The sequence below is a fragment of the Acomys russatus genome, unplaced genomic scaffold (assembly GCF_903995435.1).
Source record: "Acomys russatus unplaced genomic scaffold, mAcoRus1.1, whole genome shotgun sequence".
NCBI classification, from domain to species: Eukaryota; Metazoa; Chordata; class Mammalia; order Rodentia; family Muridae; genus Acomys; species Acomys russatus.
Window position 1 is genome coordinate 18,462 of NW_026131555.1, and position 25,257 is coordinate 43,718.

The window sequence follows — 25,257 nt, forward strand, 5'->3', positions numbered from 1 at the left end:
AACTCACTCCAGGCTACTCAGGAAGTCTGCTTGACTCTAAACACAAGATTTTGAAGATTAAAAAATAAAAATAAAAATAAGGTAAGAGAGTAACCTGTGTCATGAACACACCAATGGCCTAGTTTTTGACACTTCAATTGTAATCATGAACCCTGCTTTACGCTTTGGGGTCAGACTGTTTTCAGAACACCAAAACTGCATGCCACAACTCTTGCCAATTCTCTTCTCACAGGAAATCAAGAATCAGGGCTCAGTACAGCTAGGGTTTCTGCACGGTGACTGCTTAATGGAACTAACTTAAAAAAAAAAAACCCAGGCTGATTTATTTTATGTGTATGAATGCATGTGCACAATGTGTATGCCTGGTGCTCTTGGAGGTCAGGAGAGGGCGCTGATCCCCTGAAACTCGAGTTACAGATGGTCCTGAGCTGTGGAGCGCTGGGAACCCAACTGTGGTCCTCTGCAAATGTTCGAAACCACAGAGCCATCTTTCCAAAGCTTAATGGAACTAATCTGTGGGACACGCAAGACATTGTCTTTGAAAAATACAAGCAAGTTGAACCACATTCAAATAAATGTTCAGAATTTATCAATGCAAAGAAAAAGAAATTTTTATACTGTCAACCTTTAAAAATGCAACATGTCTTAAAGGTGTAACTTACTGCTTCAGTGTAAGCTTCACTGTTCTGTTCTTCATGAGCTTCTAGAAGTTTCTAGTAGCATTAAAAATAAAATCAAGAAAACACTTTAGACTAGAAAGTCCTGTTCCTGAAGGAATACTTGAAACACAAATCACCATAGTATCTCATGAACTGATGGTGCTTGTATCTCATAAAACAAGATATACCCAAATACAAGAATTACCCAAGAAAGGCTTGCTCTGTATCACTATTCAGAGGCTGCCTTCCTCAGAACAGTGTTAAAGACACTAACCCTCTTGGCATACGGGTATCTATAATGAAAAAGTAGCCAAGTCCAAGGTACACATGAGATGGCTAGACTTCACTGTCAAGTGGACAGATTTGGAATCACTATTCAATCACAGGCTTAACTGAAGAAGGAAGAACTAAGGAAGGCCCACCACCACCTCTCGGGTCCTGGACTGAATGAGAGGAAGGAACAAGTGGGCACCAGGACTCCTTTCTCTCGCCGTAGACACACATGACCAGTTGCCTCATGCCCCTGGACAGAATGACTGTCCAACGAAACTGTAGCCAAAGCATGCTTCCTCTATTAGGTTGTCTATGGTTGGACAATTTTGTTGCAGCAATTAATCCAGTAACCAAGACACCCTCAGAATATTTACTGATTAAAAATTCACCATCACTAGCCTCATGTGGGTGCTGTCACCCAAAAGAAAAGGCTTTTGTCATCAAAGTTGTTTCAGTACTTACTTTCAATAATTTGCATTCTCTGGAGTCAGTAAATGCTGGAAACATTTCCTCATATTTTTCAAGAGCAAGCTGAGGGAGAGAAAACAACCAGTCACTGAGAAACATAATGAACCAGGAAAGTTGTCCATGTTCTATTTGTTCAAAAAATTTATTTCCATTCCACTTAACTGTTGAAGAAATATAATGTTAAACTCCATATCATAACATAGGAAACCTATTTATTTTGAATATTCAATTTCAATTGAGAATAAAATTTCTAAAATATTATATTTTAGGTTGTGCTGAAGAGAAGAAATGGAATAAAATCTAATTTACCGCCAGGATCTATGCATATCTGGTTAACGGAGAAGACCTCCATTCATACCCCCAAATGTTAAACGCCCATGGGGTAGGATGAACTCTGGAGCAGTGTTTCTTTCTGGCTCTTTGATCTCCAGATGGCCAGTGCCCAGTCTGCGCAGGTTCCATCTTACTTTCTGTCATCATCTTGCTCTGCATCCTTCTTGACTTTCATCCTATTCTAACTCCGCTGCCGAGGCTTGTTGTTTGTGCTTTTTTTTTTTAAGACTGAGAAGCTGGGTATGGTGGTCCACACCTGTATAATCCCCCAACTCGGGAGGCAGAGGCAGGTAGAGCTCTGTGAGTTTGAGGTTATCCTAGTCTACACAGCAAGTATCAGGACAACCAGGGCCACATAGTGACGCTCTGTCTCAAAAGTGTCACAGAAAGAACAGAATGCACTGCTTGCGCTGTGTCTCTTCGTTCCCTACTCTATCTGAAGCAACCAGTGAAGGAAATTTGAACAGGACAGCACTGCAGATGTCGAAAGACTCAAACTCACACATCATGGAAGAACTATTACTTTAGTTTGTATGTGTTGGGGGCAAATAAGTGTGTGTTCATGTGGCTGTGTGCTCAAGTAAGGTTACAGAGTGTGAATAAGGCGGCCAGAGGTCAATATCAATATCTCTCTCAATCATCTTCTACCTCATTTGCGTGCGTGTGTTGCGTGTGTGGTGTGTATGTGTTTACAGACAGGCTTCTCTGTGTAGCCTTGGCTGCTGTAGTTTGCTTTGTAGACTAGGCTGGCTTGAACTCACAGCGATCTGCCTGCCTCTGCCTCCTCCTGAGTGGTGGGATTACAGGCCTGTGCTACCATGCCTGGCTCTGAACCTTGTTTTTTAGATGGGGGCCTCTCCCTGACCTGAAAGCCCATCACTTGGCTAGACTGGCTGGCCAGTGAGCTCCAGGGATTGTTTATCTCTGCTTTGCTCCTCAATGCTGGAGTTAGAGATGTGGGCCACTGCAAGTGGCTTTACAATGGTGCTGGGCATCTGAACTCAGGTCTAACGGTCTGTGAGATGCTTTATCAACTGAGCCACGTCCACAACTCTTAACACCCCATGAAAAGACATCAGTGATGACAAAGCATCTCTTCTCAGTGGTAAAGTCATCGGAAAGGAGCATGTTCTCACCTTGGCATTCAGCTCATCCACTATAAAGTGACAGAGCGCGCCTTGAAGAATTAATCCTTCGCACTGTACTTCAGCAAGGGGTTATCCTAGTGTTTTGTTCCTACCTAGGCAGAGAAGACAGCGAGTGTACTACCGTAGGCAAAGTAAATCTACTCCCTGTTTTAACCCTTGACTTTTTCAGCACCTCCTGCTGATGGACTTAATACCAAGTAGTGTAAGGGGTTTGACTAGAGAAGAAATAGTTATTAGACAGCGTAAACTGTTGGAAATGGAGCCTGAATGCCTGAAGAGGACAGAGAGGAGCCTCCCCAGTTCCTCCGACAAAGTACAGCTAGATTTGCTGTTTTAAGGAAAACCAGTGTCTGTGCAGAGAGGGCCGCAGGAGAGCCAGTCAGGCAGGGCTTTCAGATCCCAGGAAAATCACCCAGGATGAGGGAGGGGCTACTGGGTTTGATTCTCTTTTTTTGGTTTTTCGAGACAGGGTTTCTCTGTGCAGCCTTGGCTGTCCTGGACTCACTTTGTAGACGAGGCTGGCCTCAAACTCACAGAGATCTGTCTGCCTCTGCCTTTCAAGTTATTCTTTTTATTTTATCTCCCAACATGAAAATAAAGCCAGCATCAGAAGTTCCATGAGGAGCCAATTAAAAGAGAAGAGCAAAAGTCACAAGAGGCCTAACAGGGGTGGGCCTTCCATACCATAATGGTAATGCTGGCCCTCTTCTCACCAGCAAGCATGTCCTTCCCAAGTATTAACAAAGGCCAAAGGGGAACCTGAGCCTCTTGACCAATGCCCCTCGCTTTCCAGTTATTAAAGAGGGGCCATTTAACAGATGCAGCCCTGGAGTACAGTGTAAAAGTCACCAATCAGGGCACGGTCGGGAGCTGAGCACAGAAGCAGCAGGCAGCTTCCGATGACAGAAATAACAGACCCATCTAAGATTGCTTAAAGGAGCTCTCTCAGAAAAAAAAAATTCCTCAACAGCTTACAAAAATGCTTGACACAAAAAAAAAAAAAAAAAAAAAAAAAAAAAAAAAAAAAAAAAAAAAAAAAAAAAGAAAAACCAGGGACAGTGATAAAATGTAGTGATGGAACTTTAGTGGCAGTGTTTATGACTCTGGGTTCAAGCCCCAGAATCACACACACAAAAAAAATCAATAATGAACCACTTGGAGCTAGAGAGATGGCTCAGCACTTAGGAGCCCCAGAGCACCCAAAGTCAGCTGCCAGCACTAACATCAGGCAGCTCACAACCATGGGGAACTCCAGTAAACCCCTCTAATCTAGGAATCTGGGACTTTCCCATGGCCTCCCTGACACCTGCACACAATACACATACACACAGGTATACACATAATAAAAATAAATCTTAAAAAAGAAAAAAAGAAATTCACAAAACAAAGATGTGAAAGAAAAAACAAAATGAAGGAATGGTTTGGGGGTCCTGGGGAGATTGCTCAGCCGGCAAAGCACTGGCTGTGCAGGCTCAAGGGCCTGAGTCAGGACTGGGACTAGACTCCACAGACACACACAGAACCATGCATAGACACACGTCACATACACAAAAGAAAGAAAAACACAAATGGAGGACTACTCTGTGTGTATTGAGTGAGCTTAAGGGCAGGGAGGATAGGACACAAGGAAGCAGTGAACTGGATGGCAGAAGAACAGGAGTTTCTCAGATGGAGCAACAGAGAAGCAACAGGGGCTATCCTTCATGCCGTCTGCTGGAAGTGCAGGGCGAAAAAAGTGCTGGAAAGTACTTGAAGATATGACAAACTAACACTCAGCCAATCTGGGGAAAAAACAAACCACAGATTCAGTAAAGCAAAAATAAAACAGTAGATCCAAGCAGCATTGGAGTTAAACTTCATACATCTGAAGACAAGGAATTATCAACCCATGGTCTTACCTTCAGGAAAAATGTTTCCAGAATGGAGGGGGGGAAAATCAAAATATTACCAGATAGACAGAAATTAAGATAATTTGTTAGGAGCCGGGCGTGGAGGTGCACGCCTTTAATCCCAGCACTTGGAAGGCAGAGGTGGGCAGATCTCTGTAAGTTTGAGGCCAGCCTGGTCTACAAAGTGAGTCCGAGATAGCTAGGGCTACACGGAGAATCCTGCCTCAGAAAAAAACAAAAACAAAAAACAAACAAACAAACAAAAACAACCCCAAAAACAAAACAAAAAGGACAAATTGTTAGCAACAGAGCTGCCTTAAAAAATGGCACAAGTAGGCAGTGTACATAGAACAGGGTTGGGAAGGAAGACACAGTCAGGACAAACCTCACAGAGTGTCCTTCTTCCTGCCTCTGAACTATGTTTGATGGCGGCTAATGACAAATCCCAGCAAACAGTCAATTCAATTACAAATCAGGGAGCATCAAATGAGGCAAGATTTTATATTTCAATAGGGCTCATAAGATCATGACTCTAATAGTCTGTGACATGTAAACGTCATGACACCCAGAGGGCACCTGATTAAGAAAATGCCATTGGAAGAAACATATCTTAAAAACATAACAGCTAAGCAAGTAATCCACATGAGGTCAGGGACGAGAAAATGAAAACAAAAACTAGTCACAGTTAGAAAACAAAATATAAAATGGTAGAATTAAGCTCTAATATCCCAATAATTACATTAAACATGTAAGCTATAAGCACAACAATGAAAGGACAGATTTGGGCTGGGAAAATAATTCATGCCTTGTAACCATGAGGTCTGGAGTTCAATTCTCAGGCCTTGAGGGGGGAAAAAGGACAGATTGCAGAGCAGATTTAAAAAATTTATCCCATTATAAGAAACTCAAAAAAACTTACTTGCATTATAATGATAGGGAAGGAGGGGAAATGTATAAACATCAACCGAAAGAAAAATAGAAAGGAAACAGAAGAGGATAAGGTATTACCAAAGACACTGGGTGATATGGAACGGGTACAGGGTTGATGTGCTGAGAACCGTGACTTAGGCACACAGAAGCCAAGGAGGACATAGTGAGAAGAGTGCTGGGTAAGGCCACACCGACAGCTGAAGCCTTCAGTAATACAGCTCACACAATGTGCAGAACTAGACAGAAAACCAGCAAGCCATGGAACCCACTGATTCTATTAGCCAACAACATCTCATCCACACAGACTGCAGGCCACACAGCTAGGGCAGAACCGCAAAGCACAAGCCAAGCCAGGCCACGACCTGCATCCTTCAACAAATTTCTAAAGGAAAGCACACATAGCATGTTCTCCATTTTCAATAGAATCGAAGAGAAAGATTGATTTCAGGAAAATGTGCAAACACTTAGTATTAAATACTTCTGAAAGGCTATGGGTCAGCAAAGTCTCAAGGGAAAGTTATAGGTACAATGAGTTGAATTAGAAAGAAAACACAACAAAGCTATCATGAGACACCTTTAAGAAATCCATGAAGAGATAATCCCATCAGGAGAACACACATACCATATAGGAAACCAGTAAGCATCTATGATTCCATCTCAAATGTCCAGGAAGAAAGACACACAGAGAGGAATACATTTGAAGAAACCAGAGAGGATACACAGAAATACATAAAACATGAAAATGTAAAAACAAAAGAGAAAAACGGTTCAATAATTAAAACCAATCATCAATACTTCCAAAACCAAGAAAGACTGGCTGGAGCAATGGCTTTGTGGTTGAGCACTCTAGCTGATCTTCAGGGGACCTGGGTTTGATGTGCAGTGCTACATGTGGCTCACAGGCATCTACAACCATCAGGCTCTGAGAACTGCCCTGGCTGGCAAGAGCAAGGCTCACTTCCACGCCTCTGGAAGTGGAAGTGGAGAGACAACAGGACACTCTGACCTGGCCTCCCAGGCCGCCTTAACGTCCAAGCAACTCGTGCTGCTGTCAGCTGTGTCCCCAGGCGTGGTAAAGTGGCAGCTATCAGTGTTAGTGGGGTTAGAGTCTCTTTAGTAAATTGCCAAAGTGAATGAACGCTTAGAGGCCCTGAAACTTTCAATGATCAAGTAGGATTTATCCTAGATTGAATGATTGACTTAAAACACACTTTATTATGGAGTAGAGAACAAAGCTGTATGCTATTTTTAATAGATGTGCAAAAGGACCTAACAAAATCCAACATCCTTTGACAGAAAATGCACTGAATTAAAAAAAGGAGCCGAGCGTGGTGGCACTCACCCTTTAATCCCAGCACTTGGGAGGCGAGGCAGGCAGAATCGATGTGAGTTCAATGCCAGCCTGGTCTACAAAGTAAGTCCACGACAGCCAAGACTGTCAGGTTTACACAGAAAAACCCTGTCTCGAAAAACAAAACAAAACAAAAAAACAAAAAACAAAAAAAGAAAGAGACAAGATCTTGCTTAGATTGATATAAAGCGTTAACAGCACCTGGCAGCACACTTAAGGAGAGACCAGAGTGCGTCCTCTGCAATCAGGAACAAGAAAGACAAGCATTTCTATATCAAGTGCAGTAATAGAGATTCCAATCAGAGTAATTGACAAGAAATGGTATAAAAGATATTGGGGAGGAAAAACTAAATATCTTGTATATAGAAAATTCTATGAAATCAATAAAATAATTAGAGGTAATAAATGAGCACAGCACAGTGACAGCATAAAAATAAACAAGCAAACACCAACTGTCTGAACAATCTGAGGAGGATATTTAACTATAAAACATAACTGAACAAAGTTACAAAAGTATCCTGTGTGAATACTGTGATGGTTAATATGATTGTTCAACTTGGGACTAGAGCAATGGCTTGGTATCTTAGAGTTCCTGCTGCCTCTTGCAGAGGACCAGCATTCAATTCTCAGCATCCACATGGCAGCTCACAACCACCTGTAATTCTAGTTCCTGGGAAGCCTATGCCCTTTTCTATGGGAATAAATACCAGGTATGCATGTGGTACACATATATACAGTCAGCCAAAGCATTCATATACATAAAATAGGTAGATAGATAGATAAATAGATAGATGATAGATTAGATAGATAGATAGATGGATAGATAGATAGATAGATAGATAGATAGATAGATAGATAAAAATATGACTTTCTACATGACAGGATCCATAATTATCTAGGCAGCACGCCCTTGGCCTTGCCTGTGATAGATTATCTAGCTTAGCCTAGTCTCTGAGCATGTCTATGAGACTTTCTAAATTAGGTGAACTGACATTGGTAAACCCACCCTATGTGACATAAATAAAGAGGAAGTGAGTTGACTATGAGCCTTCAGTGCTCTCTGCCTCCTGATTGTGGACACCACGTGACCAGCTGTGTCAAATCCTGCTGCCGTGAGTTCCCAACCATAGAATTCTCCTGAAGTATAAGCCGAAAATAAACCTTCCCTCCTCTTCTTTCTTAATTTTTTTTGGGGGGAGGGAGATTGTTTGTTTGATTTTGGTTTTTTTGAGACAGGGTTTCTCTGTGTAGGCCTTGCTGTCCTGAATCTCTGTCTGTAGACCAGGCTGGCCTCAAATTCAGAGATCTGCCTGCCTCTGTCTCCCAAGTGCTGGAACTAAAGGCATGTATCACCAACATCTGGTTAAACCTTTCCTTCTTTAAATTATTTTTGCCAGGCATTTACTCACAGCAACACAAAAAGTAAGTAATTTATGTCTAGACCGAAGACTACATATTCACAATTGACAATATTCTCTGAGGATGCTGAATAGACCATGGGTGCCAATACCACCCTGAATGTTTTTGAATAAGATTAGCAGCATTTCAATCGCAGAGGAGAAAAGCAGACTTCCCTCCCCCAACAGAGACAGGCCTCAGTCCAGACCAATTACAAGGCTAAGCAACGAGGCTAGTGAGATGGGTGGCTCAGAGGGAAAATGTACTTGTCACCAAGCCTGGCAGCATGCTCATTTCCTGGATTCACAGGGTGGAGGGAACTGACTTCTGTAAGTTGTCCTGGCATTTGACAATCTGCCCCAATAAAGAAATTAATGTATTAAAAAGATTTTTGTTTTTTAAGTTTAAGCAGAGGACGGCTGATTCTCCTCATCTGGCATGGCAGACCTAGATCCAAAACACTGCCCGTCTGTATTTGGGCTCACACCATCTGTTCTCATGACAGATCTGGGCCATGTCAACCTCTACCACTGAGAGTGAACCCATAAAAATCATCCCTCTCTTTTTTCTTGTACCCCAATCTGTTGGCTCTATCTCTCTAGAGAACTTTGTGATTTGAATTGTTCTACACACTCAGCTCAAGTCCTGCTAATGGAGAAGCTAGCCACACACTGATCTGCAGTTGTTACTTTGAGGCGCCCAGCAGAAGAACAGTCTGGAGAAAGAAGAGTCAACTGCAAGACTGAGAGTCCGTGATTTCAAATTTCCCTATAAAGACATAGTTGTTAGAACACCGTGATACTGGCATAAAGCTAAACAGATGGATGGAGTACAGAGCCCAGAATTAATTCCTCTGTATCAGTGAGAAAACTTCCAGCAGGAGTCCCAGACCAGTCATTTGCAAGATGCCAATGAGAAAAGTGATGTCCCTGTGTCAGAGGGAGGGGTATCTCTGCCTAACATGCACTCAATGGCTTAACTCAGAATGGATAAGACTTAACCCTAAGTTTTGGCTATTCCGGCTGACTCTGACTCGGGCACCTCGCTGTGAAGCCACTGCACCTGAGGAGCGCCAACAGGCAGGCCCCGACCATTAGACTTCCCTAGCAGACAGTGGTAACTGTCACTCACAGCCCCGAGGTGGGAGAGTATACAGATCCTGCCCCACAAGAAAAGAATCGCACCAATGCTGAACAGGAAAACCCACCAGTCCCTGGCTCCCACAGACTTCAGGACGCGAAATCCCACCAATTCTCACCTTAAAAAAATCTCCACCCCCTAAAAAATCCTGTATAAGCCCCACCTGCTTTTCAGTTCTCATTCTCCCTGAGCAGAGGCACCTGCCCCTAGAATGGGCCCTCCCAATAAATCTCTTGTTATGAGATTTGACTCTCATTGGAAGAAGCAAAGAAGCAAAGAAAGAAAAAAGGGAAGAAGCAAAGAAGTGGAGCAGGGCTGAGGCCTGTATAAGTCCCACCTGCTTTTCAGTTCTGCATTCTCCCGGAGCAGAGGCAGCCACCCCTAGGGAAGAAGCAGCTGGGGAGAGCCTCCCCTGGGAGTTGCAATGCCCCTCAGAGATGTGGCTCCTGGGCTCCCAGCTCCCAGGACACCTTTCCATGCAAGCAGGGCCGCCAACACTAAGGGCAAAAATCTCAAGAGTCTTAGAAAAAAATCACAGGTTAAAAAGATTCATGATGTTCAATTTGGCTATACATAGACATGATACCAAAAGCACAGAGAGCAAAAAGGGTAAGACAAAGGAGAGCTCATAAAGATTAAACATGTAGAGGCTGGCACAATGGCTCACTTGGTAAAGTCCTCGTTGCTAAGCCTTAAGACCAGAGTTTGGCCAGGTGGTGGTGGTGCACGCCAATAATGCCCAGCTCACTGTGAGTTGAAGCCCGTCTGGTCTACCGAGCTAGTTCCAGGAGATCCAGGCTTAAACACAGAGAAACCCTATCTCAAAAAAACAAAAACAGAACACCTGAGTCTGGTCCTGAGACCCACATAGTAAGGGGAGAGAACCAACTCCTTCCAGCTGTTCTCTGTTTACAACAGGTGGCACTCACATACTTACACACAATAAATAAATGCAAGATTTTATCTTAAAAACTGAAAAAACGACGTCAAGGGACACAACAGAATGAAAAGGAAATCCATAAAATGGAGGGGGGGCGATGCTTGAAAGTAAATTTATTCCTAACCATAAAGGACTTGTATCCTAAGGTCTAAGAATAAAGAACACCTAAATCTCAAATAAAAGAAGTACTCAGAAATTTTGCAGAGATGCAAAGTGGCGGTGAGCACATTCAAATGAATATCACTCATCATGAGAGGAAGAACTTATGACCCTGCACCTTCATTAGGATCACAGAAAGATGCTGCGAGGTCTGGAGAGGCTGAGCCCTGGTCCGGAGCTGGGAATATTCAATGATCCTGCTCTCTGTGAGGGTCTGGTAGCTCCTCAGCAAGGTGGGCGTGGCTATACCAATGTGGGCGTGGCTATGCCAATGTGGGCGTGGCTATACCAAGAAGCCCAACAATCCTGATTCCACGTACATGCATGTGGCCAAGACAACTGAGAACACACTCCCACACGCGTCAAGTAAAATGCTCACAGCAGTTTACCCTCAGTAGCCCCCAAAGTGGAAGCTCCCCAATGCCTATCAACAGATGAACATATAAGCCGGAGTATTATTCAGTCATGAAGTCAATGAAACACTGACATATGTTACAATATGAAGAACCAAGTCAGTCAAATTGCGGTATCCCATATATGTGAAAGCATCATGAACGGCAAGTCAGGAAAGAGGATGCTGGCTGTGTTTCCAAGCCTCTCTTTGGGAGTGAGGGGCAGGCTCTGGCAGTATGTAGTGGTGATGGTACAACTTTTGCCAAGGTGACAACAGTGTCCTCACCTGCTCGTAGATCTCGATGGCTTTCTGGTACTGCTCCAGCTGTGCAGCGTAGGCTTGCCACCTTCAGCAGACACTTGTTAGCAGAGCTGAAAGTAGGACAGTGCAGAGTAGAGTGACAGTACTGAGGGGACACGGCCTGAGAACACTTGCTTCTGGCAGAGATGTTCAGACGACATAGGCTTGTCCTTTATCACTACTGATATGAGAGCAGCACTTACCTGTTAGATTCCTCTCCTTTGTAATAATCAGCAGATTGTTCATAATGTGCAATAGCCTGAAAGAACACACCTTACTTTACAAACAATTCATTCAAAGGATTGCATTAAAAAACTACGTGCGGGGCTGGTAGGGTGGCTGCAGGGGCTGGTAGGGGGCTGGTAGGGGGCTGGTAGGGTGGCTGGTAGGGGCTGGTAGGGTGGCTGCGGGGGCTGGTAGGGGGCTGGTAGGGGGCTGGTAGGTGGCTGGTAGAGGGCTGGTAGGGGGCTGGTAGGGGGCTGGTAGGGGGCTGGTAGGGTGGCTGCTTTACCCTGGCTTACATGCTCATCTGTTGACAGGCAATTTGGGAGCTTCCACTTGGGGCATACTGAGGGTAAACTGCTGTGGACCAACTGCCACTTGACAAGTGTGGTAGCGTGCTCTCAGCAGTAGGTAAGGCACCTGCCACCAAGCCTGACATCCCAGTTTGATTCCTGGGACTCTCACAGTGGAAGGAAGAAGGATTTCCACAAGGTGTCCCTGACCTTCACAAGTGTGTCATGGCACACATGTGCACATACAAATAAATGAATGAATGTAAACCATAATTTAAAACTACATGTACACAATTTCCCCCTGTTGGTTAAGCTCATTCCAGTGACAAATCTTTCAGAATTTGGCCTCCTACAGTAAATACAGTAAAGCCTATAGCCTTAAAGCCCCCTGCAAGACAGAATGCTTGGATCCATCAGAATCCATCTGTGGTGGATTGAATGAGAAATGTCCCTCTTAGGCTCACGTATTCAACAACTTGGTCCTGGTTGGTGGTGCTGTAGGCGAGGTTATGGGGAAGTACAGGTGTGCTGGAGGAAGCACATCACTGGGGTGCTCCGTGAGTTTATGGCCTCACCCCACTTCTAGTTGCTTCTCCTCTGTGTGAGGTTGAGGATGTGGTCTCTTGGCTTATTGCTTCTGCCACAGTGCCTGTCGTTTGCGCTCATGTCTTCCTGACATGGTGGACTCTATCCTGTAGACCTCTAAGCCAAAATAAGTTCTTTGTTTCAAAAATTGCTTTTGGCCATGCTGTTTTATTTAGACAAACAAAAAGAAACCAATAGCTTCCCCCACTCACAGCAAACAGACCGGCTTCCACTGCAGGACCAGTTCTCTGATGGACTATGAACAACCTGATGTCTTATTCAGTACTCTTCTCTTTTCCATTTCCCCAAAGCTAAAAGGCATGGCGAGTCTGGGGTGACTGATACCTCAACTGAAGACAACAGAATTCTGTCAACTTGCTTCCTAACCGACCTCTTACCCCAACATACTCACCACTTAGCGAACTCTGAAGCAGTTAGTCTACAACTTAACTGCAGCAGCTTCGACTGCGCCTACAAGTGTCACCTGACAAAGTGTTCCTTCCATTTAAAATGTGGGATGCCCATACCACACTCAAACGGAGAAAGCAGAAAGCTAGAAGCACCCATGAGGGTGTGACAGGATTAGGGAAATCAGAACGCAGGACACTTCAGAAGGCTCTATAGCTCTCTTAGGGACCCAAACAACGCAAAGCAGCTCCCAGAGCAGGAGGCCACATACCGCTCTGCTCTAAGAAGCCTGATGAGGGCATGTTCTGGGAACAATTGGCGGCTTTGTAGGCAGGTGTGGGGGAAACAGAGCCCGCACACAGGTAAGGCCTGTAAACCAACGGAGTCTACCACCCAAGTGGCAGCAGGTAGTCTGAGGAGGCTTTAAGGCAGGGATGAGGCAAGCATTTTCAGTAGTGCCTCAAACCATAGTTTGGGGTGTAGGAGCTGATCGAGCTCTCCTGGCAAGCACTCAGAGATCCCGGAACAACAAGGGTACCAACAATGTAGGAATGAGTGCTGTGTGTCCAGGAGACTGACAGCAAACTTCAGGTTTGCATGATTTAAACACTTTAAAATTTTGTTTCTTTGGGGAGGAGGGCTACAAGCACGAAGAAGTAAGTGAACACTTGGTGGAGTTGGTTTTCTCCTCTGCTTTGTCTTGGTTCTGGGGATCTGACTAGTTCTTCATGCTGTATAAGTGCTTTACCCCTGAGCCGTCCCACTGCCCGATTTCATGATTTTTATGTGCCACGGTGATTTTTCTTCTGATGGTTAAACAGTGAAACACTGCCGTTGGCTTGCCAACATACAGAAGCAAGCAGTCCTTTGCCTTAATTTACAAAGTTTTCCCAATAAGCTCAAAAGACACAACTAGTGGCATATAAAAATCAGACTAAAGGTGCTAGGCATAGAAATAAGAAAACAAATAGAACATAACAGGCCTGGGAAATATAGTTGACTATCCTTTTAAAGCCCATGGCCTATGCCTATCTATAATGCAGTGATCACACCAAAGCCAATGCTACTGAGGTCTTTGGGTTGCGGAGAAACCCATGAACACACAACTTAAGCAATTCTGCAATAAGACATCTCTACAGTGTGTTTCATCCACACTGCCTGCCTACCTGATATGCCCCACAAATAGATTTCCTTTTAACAGGAAAAGATAAAAACAACTTCACTGGTTAACCATGTGAGGGACAATTAGAGGTAATGAGTACAAGCACCAAGACAGAAGACCAACAGGTGCACTATGAGCGCTTTTAACAAATATGAAACTCCATACAGAAAGCAGCAGGACAAGACAATCCTTTGGAATCCTTCTCAGCACGGTCACACACATGGTTCCGTCTCTCACAGAAAGGGGAGGACCAGGACTGCTGTCAATCATAGCATCCCTGAACCCAGGATAATGGCTACCAAATGACAGGTGCTCAGTAAACTGAAGCAAATGAACAAAAGTACGGCATAAACAAATGCCCCTAATACACCACTGGCAATATTCCAAGTAATACAAAGGACCAAAGAACAAGATTTTCAGCAAATTTATCATTGGAAGAGAAAACAAAAAGCTCTTGGGACTGGGGTGTAGCCAATTCTTTGAACTGCTTAACACTATTTCCATTATAATAAATGGATCAGGGCATGAAAGCATAGTGTGTCTTCTTTAAAACTCTTGGCCCACAGACCCTATTCCTAGGGAGAGGGAGGTGCCCTCTTCCTAGTTCTTCACTGAGAGCAATGAACAAGGCCGAGCCGAGCCAGATGGAGCCGCTACCTCAGACAGGAGTGGGAGAGGTGTTAACAATTTGTTCTAGCTTAATATTTATTGGGAGCATATCCATTATAAGCTGGGGTTTTTTTTGTTTGTTTTATTTTTATATTTGTGGCTTTGTTTTTGACAAGGTCACTGGAATTGGCCTGAAACTTGCTATGTAGACCAGTATGGCTGTGAACTTACAAAGATTTCATTGCTTCTGCCTCCTGAATGCTGAGACAAAAGTCACATCTAGCAGTAAGGTTTTAATTATGTATTTTTTGAGAGTATAATTACATCATTCTCCCCATCCCTTCTTTTCCTCCAGACCCTCTCTGCTCTCTTTCAAATCCATGGTCTATTTTTTTGATTAATTGTTGTTACACATATATTCCTAAATACATAAATACAAGCTGCTCACGGTCTAGCAAGGCCGATGTTTTGGTATTGATAACTAATTGATGTGATTGTCCCCGGGGAGACTATTGCTCCTGCTCTCGGCATCCTTTTGCTGCCAGCAGTTCTCCGTCTAGGGCTGAGGCCTCCTGGGCTTTTCCTCGCTCCATGCTCGCATACCTATTGCTGCCGCCCCTGTTCAGCTCATGTTTGAGCACTCCTGGTGGCAAGGGTTTATGGACGTATCCTCCAGGGAGACACAACCTCACAGCAACCTCCCTGTTCCCCTGACTCTCACATTTTTCCACTTTCTCTTTTGAAAAGACCTTAGTGCTAAAGTTGCATCATAAGTTTTTTTTGTTTTTGTTTTTTTGACAATGCTAATCAAACCAAATGCCTGACTTGATGTTTCTCCAAGTTTGAGCAGAGAGACTCAGGAAAGGAGAGCAGTTAGTTAGCAATGGATCTTCATTCCAGTGGCATTTTAACTTACCAGGCACTTGCAGGCCCTGGTGCTGAACGGGAGCCCACTGTGTCTCATCATTTCAACCCTGAGAGTTCATTCTGCAGATGGAATACTGCTAATGAACCTTACGATAGGCTCACTTCCCTTAGAACAGGTGGCCTCGAGCCCAAGACAAAGCTACTGGTATGTGCCCATCCTACGCTGTAAGCAACACTGTTACATCAGGTTTTTCAGCAGACAAAACCAGAAACAACCCATGTCTCCCCTGGGCCGTGTAGGACCACCTATGTGTGTAGGACCTGTTTACATGTAGGTGAGTATTTTACCTCAGGGAGCTACGCGACCTCATGTGGATGCATGATGGCACGTCTCTCGCAGCCTAATGGCTGAAATATGTGAATTAATCAAGAGAATGAATAGGCATCTGTCATATGACAGTAAATAATATCTGGGACAAACCAGTACTTTGGGTTAATTGATTTCTCAAACGTAAATTTCACACTTCACTGACCATTACCCTGTGAATCCAATCGGGGAAGAGAAGACAAGGATGGCTCATAAGATGTAAGAGCCTCAAAGTCAGGGAGTGTGACAAGCTAGCTCTCTCTCTCCGTGTGTGTGTGTGTGTGTGTGTGTGTGTGTAAAATATATATAACTTTTTATTTTGAGACAGTGCTTTGTTAGGCAGCCATACTGGCATCCTACATGCAGACAAAACACCCATACATATAAAAACGAATCTTTAAAAAAAAAAAAAACAAACCAAAAACTCAAAGCAGTGGATACAGACTGACTCACTAGCATCAAGGCTCACTGTGGCTGCTCTACTCCTTGAGAGTCTGAGACGAGGGGATGAGGAAGCAAATGTGGGAGACCAACTGGGGGCTCTGGCACTAATCACATGAAACTGGGGACAAGGAACTGAGAAAGGCTGAGACACAGGAGTAGTGAGAACAGTACCCAAAGAAACTCTTCACCAGCTGGGTGGCACTAGAGAAAGCACAGGGACACCTGCTGACCAGAGTGGGGTGTGGGAGATCGGGGTGGCAAGTGAAAAGAGAATCCAGTCTAAGACCCGCTGGCTCAGAGATAATGAAGAAAAGCTGGCAAGCAGGCCAGATGAGAGCAGCGACATTGAGTGAGCGATGCTGACTGAGGGCGCAGGGTTTGCCTTCAGCTTCTCCAGAGCCTTAGAGAACTTCACAAGCAGGTGGGAAGTCTTCTCACCACTCTGACACCCACAGGTGAGCTAAGTAAATCTCAGGCGCTCCAGCAAAAAGCCACTTTACTCAGCTAACCAAGTGGAGGCAGTTTCCTCCAGGGCTCCTGTAATGATTCTGGACCCCTCAAGTCAGCTGAGAAAGGGGAGGAGAGGATTCCTAAGAGGCCACATGTCCACCTTCTGCACCAAGCTCATGGGCATGGTCAGTGCTCACCTTCTCAATGTCCACAAGCTCAGTCTCATAGATCTCAGCAATGGTGATGTGATGCTTGGCTGCGATTGTAAACCTTCCCTAGGGGAGAAAACAGAGTTGTACGCCTGTTTTACCTATGCAAACACCATCTGTTAGGGAACAGGAAGAAATACAACTGTCAAGCAGCTCCAGGCCTCCACCCCACAGCCACTCAAGCAATGCAAGGTCTTACCATGTCTGTGTAAATGTCGATGGCTGCGTTTAAGCAGTTGATAGCCTCTGAAGCGTGGGCATTTAAGAAAAACAACGAGAAGTCCATTCAGTGAAAGAGGGTTCAGCTGAGCCTGATCCCTGGCTGCTACTGGTGGTAAGGAGGTACAGTTTGGGGTGGAGGGCGGGCAGGCTGGTTAGGAGGAGCGGACACAATCATGCAGGGTCCAGATTCATTAGTGTGGCATCATTCCCAGCAGCTGCACCAGTATTTAAAGCAGTGTGGCTGCAGTAACGCTGGTTCCGCAACTCTCGGCGGGTCCGCCCTGAGGCAGAGTGTACTAACAAATGAAACAAGACCACAGGGATTGCCACCAACATTGATAAATCACACTTGCACTATGCAAGGTAAATGCAGTCTTCATTAATATTATGCATATCTATATTAATTTTGGAAAATATCACTTCTTCACGAGATAAAGACCATTTCAGCAGTCTCTACTCTTCAGGCGGCCAACATCTAAAGCACTTTAAAATGCTCGCTCACCTCCTAAGCCAAATGTAGAAATGTGTATGCGGCTCAAAGTGTAACTTTTGGTAGACTAACATTAAGAAAATGGGATTGGTATTCCATGTAACAAAGGGAAACTTTACAACGCCAATGCCAAACGATGTCTGCTTCCTATAACCGAGAGCCAGGAAGTTTCCTTCCACACAACGGAATGGCTGGCAGTGCCAAGCTTGCTTTCAGTTTGAAAGAGGGAGCAAGGAGGCAAAGCCTAATGGAGGAAACAGAAATATGACCAGAACAGCAAACATGGGAAGTGAGTTCTCCCTAAGTGCCTTCACCTTACAGATTACAGGAAGACAGGCAGAGCACGTCTGTCTCACCACTCAGGAACACGCAGCCTTCCTGCGGCAGCACTTTCTTTTCCAGTGTTTTAGATGTGTTTCCACAGGCACAAACGTTTTTTATCAGAAATTGTGGCCTTACCATTCAGCTCCTTAATTTAATTAGCAAGTGAGCATTTAACAGGTCAACAAACAATCTATTAAGGTACAGAATGTCACTCCGTATAGCCCAGGCTGGACTGCAACTCCCAAGGGCTGGGACCACAGGTGTACATCACCACAACCAGCCCCAAGCCAGCACCTGGGATGCCTGTGTGGTCCTCTCCGCACGAAGGCACCGTGATCTACCGCGCTGCCTGTTCAACTCATACCTGCTACACTCAGATTAATCTTTATACAAAAAAAGCTTGAAGTTTAAATTTGTGTGTTAAACAAAATAGACTACAAAAGATAAGAAGACTCAAAGACTCCTATGTGTATGGAATTTTATTACCCTTAATACTTCTCCAAAAAGAAGTAACATTTGCAAAATTTAACTAATTTAAAGTTCAATATTCTTTCTTCAAAAAGAGAATGCTTTGAAAACAGTGAAAAGTAGTACAGTGTGGTTAAAACACCTTTTACCTGCCTGGCAAAGTGAAACACCCCCAGGAGGACAGGAACAGCAAGACTTCCTTCTTAGTTCAAGAATATATTCCATGAAGCTGAGATAAGGCGCCCGTAATCTCACACTTGGGAAGCAGAGATGGGAGAGGGCAGAGCTGCGAGTCTGAGGCCAGCTTTAGCTATATGGTAAAAACTAAAAACAAAAAATCCCCCCCAAAAAACTGTCTCAAATATCTTTTAACCCCTCCAAGTTGATGTGCTGATGATTAAAGAGTTGACATTATTAAATACACCAAAATTTCTTTTTTAAAATCCCACAATGCAAGAATTCTTAGCACAGGCCTTGGCGTGGCACACCGGCCAGTCACAGAGCTGCCTGGTGGCCTTACCTTGAGGGTCCGCCTTCTTGTAAGCATTCCCAGCATCCACAAAGCTGGTAGCCGAGTCGTGTTTGCTCTGAAGCTGCATGTGGAGTTTGGCGGCTTGACAAAATGCATTTCCTGCAGCTGAAGAAGATACCACAGTTAAGGGTGAGGAACAGTTGCCCAAAGAAGAGTCCCACACAGAAGAGGTCCAGGTCTCTAAAGAGAAGGCCTGCAGCCAGAGACAAGTACAGCTGGGTGTTGTTCGCTCTTCCCTGACTGTCCTAGAGGGCCTGCCAAGCATCCCGGACACTGAGCCTCCTTTCTCTGGCCCCCACTCAACGACAGGTAGCAAGCAGTTAGGCTCTTGAGCTCTATCACACACCATAAGATCAGCCAACAAGGGGTGCCCCAGCCTCAAGGCAAAGCACTGAAGCCAAGGGAATTCATCTATTAATTTCTCAATCCCAGTACCCATAGTGTCACTGTGGAATCTGCTCCATGAGGAAAAACATGACTTAGAATAGCAAAGAGCCTTAGGGTTTAAAATACTTGCAGGGAAGTGGAGGTTTGCTAAGATAGGATCCTACATCCCCCGAAGCTGAGCTTACAGTCCTCTCCTGCCTCAGCCTCCCAAGACTCAGGACCACAGGCGTGCAATGCCGTGCCCAGGCCCATGTTCTGAATGCTAAGTCGCCAGATGGTGGAGTTATTTTGGTTAGTTCTAGACGCTTCAAGAGGTGTGCCTAGATGAGGCCTGGGGACTAAGGCTTGTCAGGGCCACCTTCCTTTCCTTGCTCTTGTTTCCTGTCCACATAAGGTGAAGAAGCCCCTCTACCACCATCACCCCCTCCACCCCCCATCCCCCACCTCTCCCACCCCTTCACCTCCCCCACCCTTCCACTGCCATGACATTCTGCCTATGCACATGGGGTCAAACAAGCCCTGACTGAGCCCTGAAGCCTCTGGCTAATGAGCCTCTCCCCCTTCACACCGTCCTGGGTGCTCTGCTCACAGTGAGGGGCAGTCCTAACAAGCACACAGCAGTGTGCTCTGCTAAACAGCCACTTGTTTTACATTTACTCTTAAGAAACAAAACATCCAATTCCGTGAAAGCTTTAGCTGTTGCCCTCATCTCAAATACCCTCTCTCTCCACAGGTATTAGCCTAATTCCTACATGGACTTATGATAATCACTCAAGGAAAGGAAGCCATGCAAACCCTGTCGCCTGCTGCAGTTCCATTCTTGTCCTGGGCCTCTGTTTTTGACACAAGAGCACACATAAAATTTAGAAAGCATTTACTACCAAGCACAACATGCGTGCTCCTGTGGTCTAATGCAGGTGTCCTCTACCCTTCATATTTTGGAATCCAATACCCATTGGAATAAGATCGCCCACTGGGGCCTTTGAAGAAGTGGTCAATCCATGAGTGCTCCACACTTACGAGTGGAATTAGTACCCTTGTACAAGGTATTGAAAAGCCGCCTTGCTCCCTCTGTCATGTGGGATGAAGCAAGAAAACGCCATCGTGGAAGCCAAGAAGGGTCCTCACCAGATACAGAATCTGCTGGCACCTCAGATCTTTGACCCTTCGGCTTCTGAAGTTGTAAGCGATGTACTTCTGTATTTATAAATTACTCAGATAAAGGTATTTTGTTCTAGCAGCATAAAAAGACTAAAGGAAACGCCAACCAACGAGAACTGGCCTCAGGGTTAGAGCTGAATCAGAATGATCCCAGCTGGCAATCGGGAGCCACATCCGAGGTACAAGACTCTGAGAAGCGCCAAGGCCCAGCTGGCTGCAGACTTGACAGGCTCTGCTTGAAGCATGCAGTGGCCGGGACCTGCCCATGAAGCGCCTGGGAGGGCCTGGCTCTGGAAGCACAGGTGCTGGCCATGTTCACGACCGCAGTCAACCCCCTCTCCTCAGCACACCCTGTGCTCCAACACAGCCCTTGCTTCTTTACAGCTCCACCACCATTTCACTTTCGATTGCATTCACCTTCCCCGAACCAATCAGGACCTCTCCTTTTCCTGCTGGGGGTACAGGACCTCTCCTTTTCCTGCTGGGGGCACAGCACAACAGCTGGCTCCTTAGGGCTACCTCCATCTTCAAGATGACAGTTGGCGCTGGTTTTACGTTTTCATGCCACCACTTTATCCCTTGGAACACACATTCCCGTCACGGCTAACAGCAGTGTCTTTAAAGGAGGATGGCCTCGGGGAAGTTTCCCAAGTTGTCAGGCTGAGTCTGAATAGTGGCTGAAAAGCATCAGCTTAATCATTATAAAAGAACTTTTAAAATTATAAAATGACAAAAACGGTGTCACCACTGCTTTAGCTTCAGAGCCTTGTATTTATTCAATTAACAAATAATATATTGAATATCTACCACATCAGAGATACAATGTGGACCCTGGAGATGCAATCAGAATGCAAACACGTAAACACTCTGGCCGTCCAAGGTAGATGCTAGTGAGGGCCACCATATGACGATACATGCAAATATAAATACCTAAAACACCACGTAGCTTCCATGTTTTTGCTAGGTGCTAAGGTGGCAGTGGGGAAGATAGTGTTTCCAGGAAGGAAATTATGTCTATGTGGGGTAGTCAAAAGAGAAGTGGCTGAGAAGATAACATTTGAGGATGAACTAGAAGAAAGCAGCAAGCAAGGGCAAAAGTGAGTAGACGGAGGTCAGAGCGCATGCCAAGGCTCTGGGGCAGAGCCAGGGGTGTGAACAGAGGAGGTCAGTCAGAGAAAGGAAGAAGACAGTCCTGGAAGGTCAGTGTACAGACACAATTTATGACCTGCCTTATTGAGCCTCTTTCAGACTGACTGGGAGCTAGGCACGGGGACACGTGCCTACTATCACAGCACCTGGGGGACTGGGGCAGGATGATGCTCCAAGTACAAGATCTACCTGGGCTGACGAGTTCCAGGACAACCTGGGCAACGGTCAGCAGATATTGTTTCAAGACAAAACTGAGAAAGAGCAGAACATGAGGGCATTGGGGCTACCTGGAGACCACCACTCTGCAACAGACAGAGGCGGGTTACATGGAAGGCCTCCACAGGCGCATAGAGGACAGGGGCCTTCCAAGTGAATTTCCAGGGATCTGACCTTCGGAAAAAGCAGGTAACACTCCCAGGTAAGATCAGTTTTCACCTGTGATTATAGGACTTGAATAGAAAAGATGGGCTGCTGGGAGGAATTCTGCTTGTACTCCAGTAAAATACAATGTGGGCATAAGTGCTTTTAAAACCCTTCCATCTTCCTTTTAACTAAAGCGCTACTGCAAACTAAGCTGATAAATGAACTTCAGAGGCAGATGCAGCCTTTCAGATCCACCCAGCTCAAAAGCATCTTCTCCTTTGAAACAACAAAATGCCTGCCTTCAAGGCAATAGGAAACACAGCTAGTGAGAGGCAGGAGCCACTCTGCATCTTACAACAGTTGTCTGCCAAGTGGGAGATGCACATTCTCTCTGGCCCAAGGCTGCCTCTCAGTTCACTTACATAAGGACACTGTCACCATCTGAGCTATAGAGTCTCTTCACCCAGGGAAGAAGATGTCTTTTTCTCTCCAATTAGTATTAGCAAGGGCAATCCCCTCAGACAGGGGGAAGCAGGATCTGACTGACCTGCTCCCGGTGAGGGCTTACCTTAAAGAATGTGCTCACAACAGAGCAGAGCTCTCCCACTGTCACTCAGTTCTCAGTGGATTCAGAGCAGAGAATACTCTGACGTTCTTAACTCATCTAAGGCATTTTTATCTATCTACCTTGTTAGTTCTCAAGTTCGCAATGTCTTTTCCTATAATTTATGGCACTGTTTTTACTGGAATACAATTCTAAGAAGCAAAAGATCACTACCTACCTCCTAGTCTATGGCATTCTTGCTTTCAAGCCCCACAAGCCTACTGCACTGGATGGCTTACAGAAATGGAGGCGGATATTGTCCCAGTGCCCAACCTTGAAACCAGGTTAGTGCCTGAGATGAGGATCCTTTCAGCACCAGTGCCTGTCTCACTCTTTATTTTATTTTATTTTATTTTTGTCTCACTCTTTAAAGGGAATACACAGCCCTGTCTTTCTACAAAAGTTTTTAAAGCATTTGCCTGGTAAATAAACAGAAAGTTGTACGTACCACTCCAGTTCTTGGCCATCTTGAACATATTTGCAGCTCTGGTATACATTTCACAGGCCTCTTCTATTCTCGTGTTTCCTCTAAGAAAAATGTAAACACGAGGTTACGCTTCTGTTCTTGTTAATAACCATCCACACTCGCCCACACTGAATATCAGTGAGAATATTTTATTTATTATGTAATTATTATTATATTATTATAACCCTGAAATACTTATTGAGATCTTCTGTGCATGAGATAAACTATAGACTCGTAGCAACTGTTCAAAACGACAGCTACTCGGTGGTGGTTTGAATAGGTATAGCCCACAGACTCATGTGTTTGAATGCTTGGCTCATGGGAATGGCGCTATTAGGAGGTGAGCCACTGCAGGGGTAGGACTTTGAGGTCTCCTATGTTCAAGCTCCACCCAGTGTGGCACACAGTCTCCTCCTGCTGCCTGCAGATGAAGATGTAGAACTCTCAGCTCCTCCAGCACCATGTCTGCCTGCACGCTGCCATGCTTCCCGCCATGATAAAGAACTAAGCCTCTGAAACTGTAAGCCAGCCCCAGTGAAATGTTTGCATTTATAAGTGCTGGCCTGGTCATAGGGATGCTGGTTATAAGGGATGCTGGTCTGGCAAAGGAAACCCAAACTAAGAGAGACTCTTCTTGATCCCAAATTCTAGCTGAGGAAGCTGAGAAATGCAGTGCTGGAGTTCCTGCCCTGGCCACACAGTAGATAAAAATGGCACCTAGACAAAGATCTGGTAAATCCAGAGTCTACAGCTCTAACTACAGTGTTCTATTTATAATTAATGCACATTTTTTTTATTGTTTTCAATTTACATCCTGATCGTAGGACCCTCCCTCCTCTCCTCCAGCCCCACCCTCCTTCCCACTTGCACATATCTCCTCCCCTCCATTCCCTCAGAAAAGGGGAGTCACTCCCTACCAATCCACCCCAGCATATCATGATTGAATGCATCTTCTTCCTCTGTGGCCTGGCGAGGGCAGCTCCACCAGGGGGAAGTGATCAAAAACCAGGCAGCAGAGTCCATGTCAGAGACAGCCCCCACACCCCTTACTAGGGGTCCCACATGAAGCCTGAGCTGCCCATCAGCTACATCTGTGCAGGGGGCCTAGGTCCAGTCTACGTCTAGTCCTTGATTGGTGCTTCAGTCTCCACACACCCCTCTGGGCCCTGGTTAGTTGGCTCTGTTTGCCTTTTTGTGGAGCTCCTGTCTGTCCAGGCCCTTCTATTCTCCCCTCCACTTTCCACAAGACTCCCTACACTTTGCCCAATATTTGGCTATGACTCTCAGCATCTGTTTCGATCTGGGGCTGGGAGGAACCTCTCAGAGGACAGCTATGCTAGTTTCTAATCTGCAAGCATAGCACTGTTCACAGTGGCAGGGGTAGGCTCTCTCCCAGGGGTGGACCTCAGGTCAGGCCAGGCACTGGCTGGATATTCACTCAGTCTCTGCTCTGTCTTTATCCTTGCACATCTTGCAGACAGGGCAAATTTAAAAAGCAAATGCAAGTATTAGGCTCAGTAGTTAAGAACACTTGTTTTTGAAGGAGACCTGGGTTCAGTTCCTATCATTTATATGGAGGCTCACAACCATCTGTGACTCTCGTCACAGAAGGATCTGATATCTTCTTCTGACCCCCATGAGCAGCAGGCATGCATGTAGCAAAACACTCATACACATAAAACAAATATATCTAAACTTTTTTCTTAATGTAGTTTTCTATCAGGCTGGGTAAACAGATTTCTCTATATTATAATCTCAAAGATTATAGCCTGAAGGATGAACATATTTTATCTTGCCATTCTTTAAGAGTTTAGTACAACACCTAAAAGCCAGATGTAGTGGCTCAGGTAGTTCTGGAACATTCTTCACTAGGTAGCTAATTCTACTGATGGGTGGTTTGTTTTTGTTTTTTTCAAGACAGGGTTTGTCTGTGTACACTCTGTGCTCACTTTGTAGACCAGGCTGGCCTCGAACTCACAGAGATCACCTGCCTTTGCCTCCCAGGGTGTGTGACTGCACGTGGCTGAATAGTTTAATGTTTATTTTTAATTATAAAATTATTTTATGTGTATGAGTGTTTTGTTCACATGTAT

The 25,257-nt window shown here is 45.0% G+C and overlaps 1 protein-coding gene and 1 long non-coding RNA gene across 2 annotated transcripts in view; both read right to left on the reverse strand.

Moving 5' to 3' along the window:
- Positions 1–308: 308 nt before the first annotated feature.
- On the reverse strand, positions 309–2,939 carry LOC127186291 (uncharacterized). The gene is made up of 3 exons (XR_007830379.1): positions 2,870–2,939; positions 1,395–1,463; positions 309–713 (listed from the first exon to the last, which is right to left on the reverse strand). It is a non-coding gene; the product is annotated as an uncharacterized LOC127186291 (long non-coding RNA).
- Positions 2,940–9,451: 6,512 nt separating this feature from the next.
- The window catches only part of LOC127186288 (beta-soluble NSF attachment protein-like), a 34,027-nt gene continuing 18,221 nt past the window's right edge, over positions 9,452–25,257 (reverse strand). Inside the window, exons 2-9 of the mRNA XM_051142720.1 lie at positions 23,147–23,226; positions 19,023–19,139; positions 17,198–17,244; positions 16,987–17,064; positions 11,586–11,641; positions 11,336–11,453; positions 9,927–9,970; positions 9,452–9,608 (exon numbers count right to left, since the gene is read on the reverse strand). Coding sequence (XP_050998677.1) covers positions 9,452–9,608; positions 9,927–9,970; positions 11,336–11,453; positions 11,586–11,641; positions 16,987–17,064; positions 17,198–17,244; positions 19,023–19,139; positions 23,147–23,226 — 697 coding nt within the window. The remainder of the gene's footprint in view (positions 9,609–9,926; positions 9,971–11,335; positions 11,454–11,585; positions 11,642–16,986; positions 17,065–17,197; positions 17,245–19,022; positions 19,140–23,146; positions 23,227–25,257) is intronic.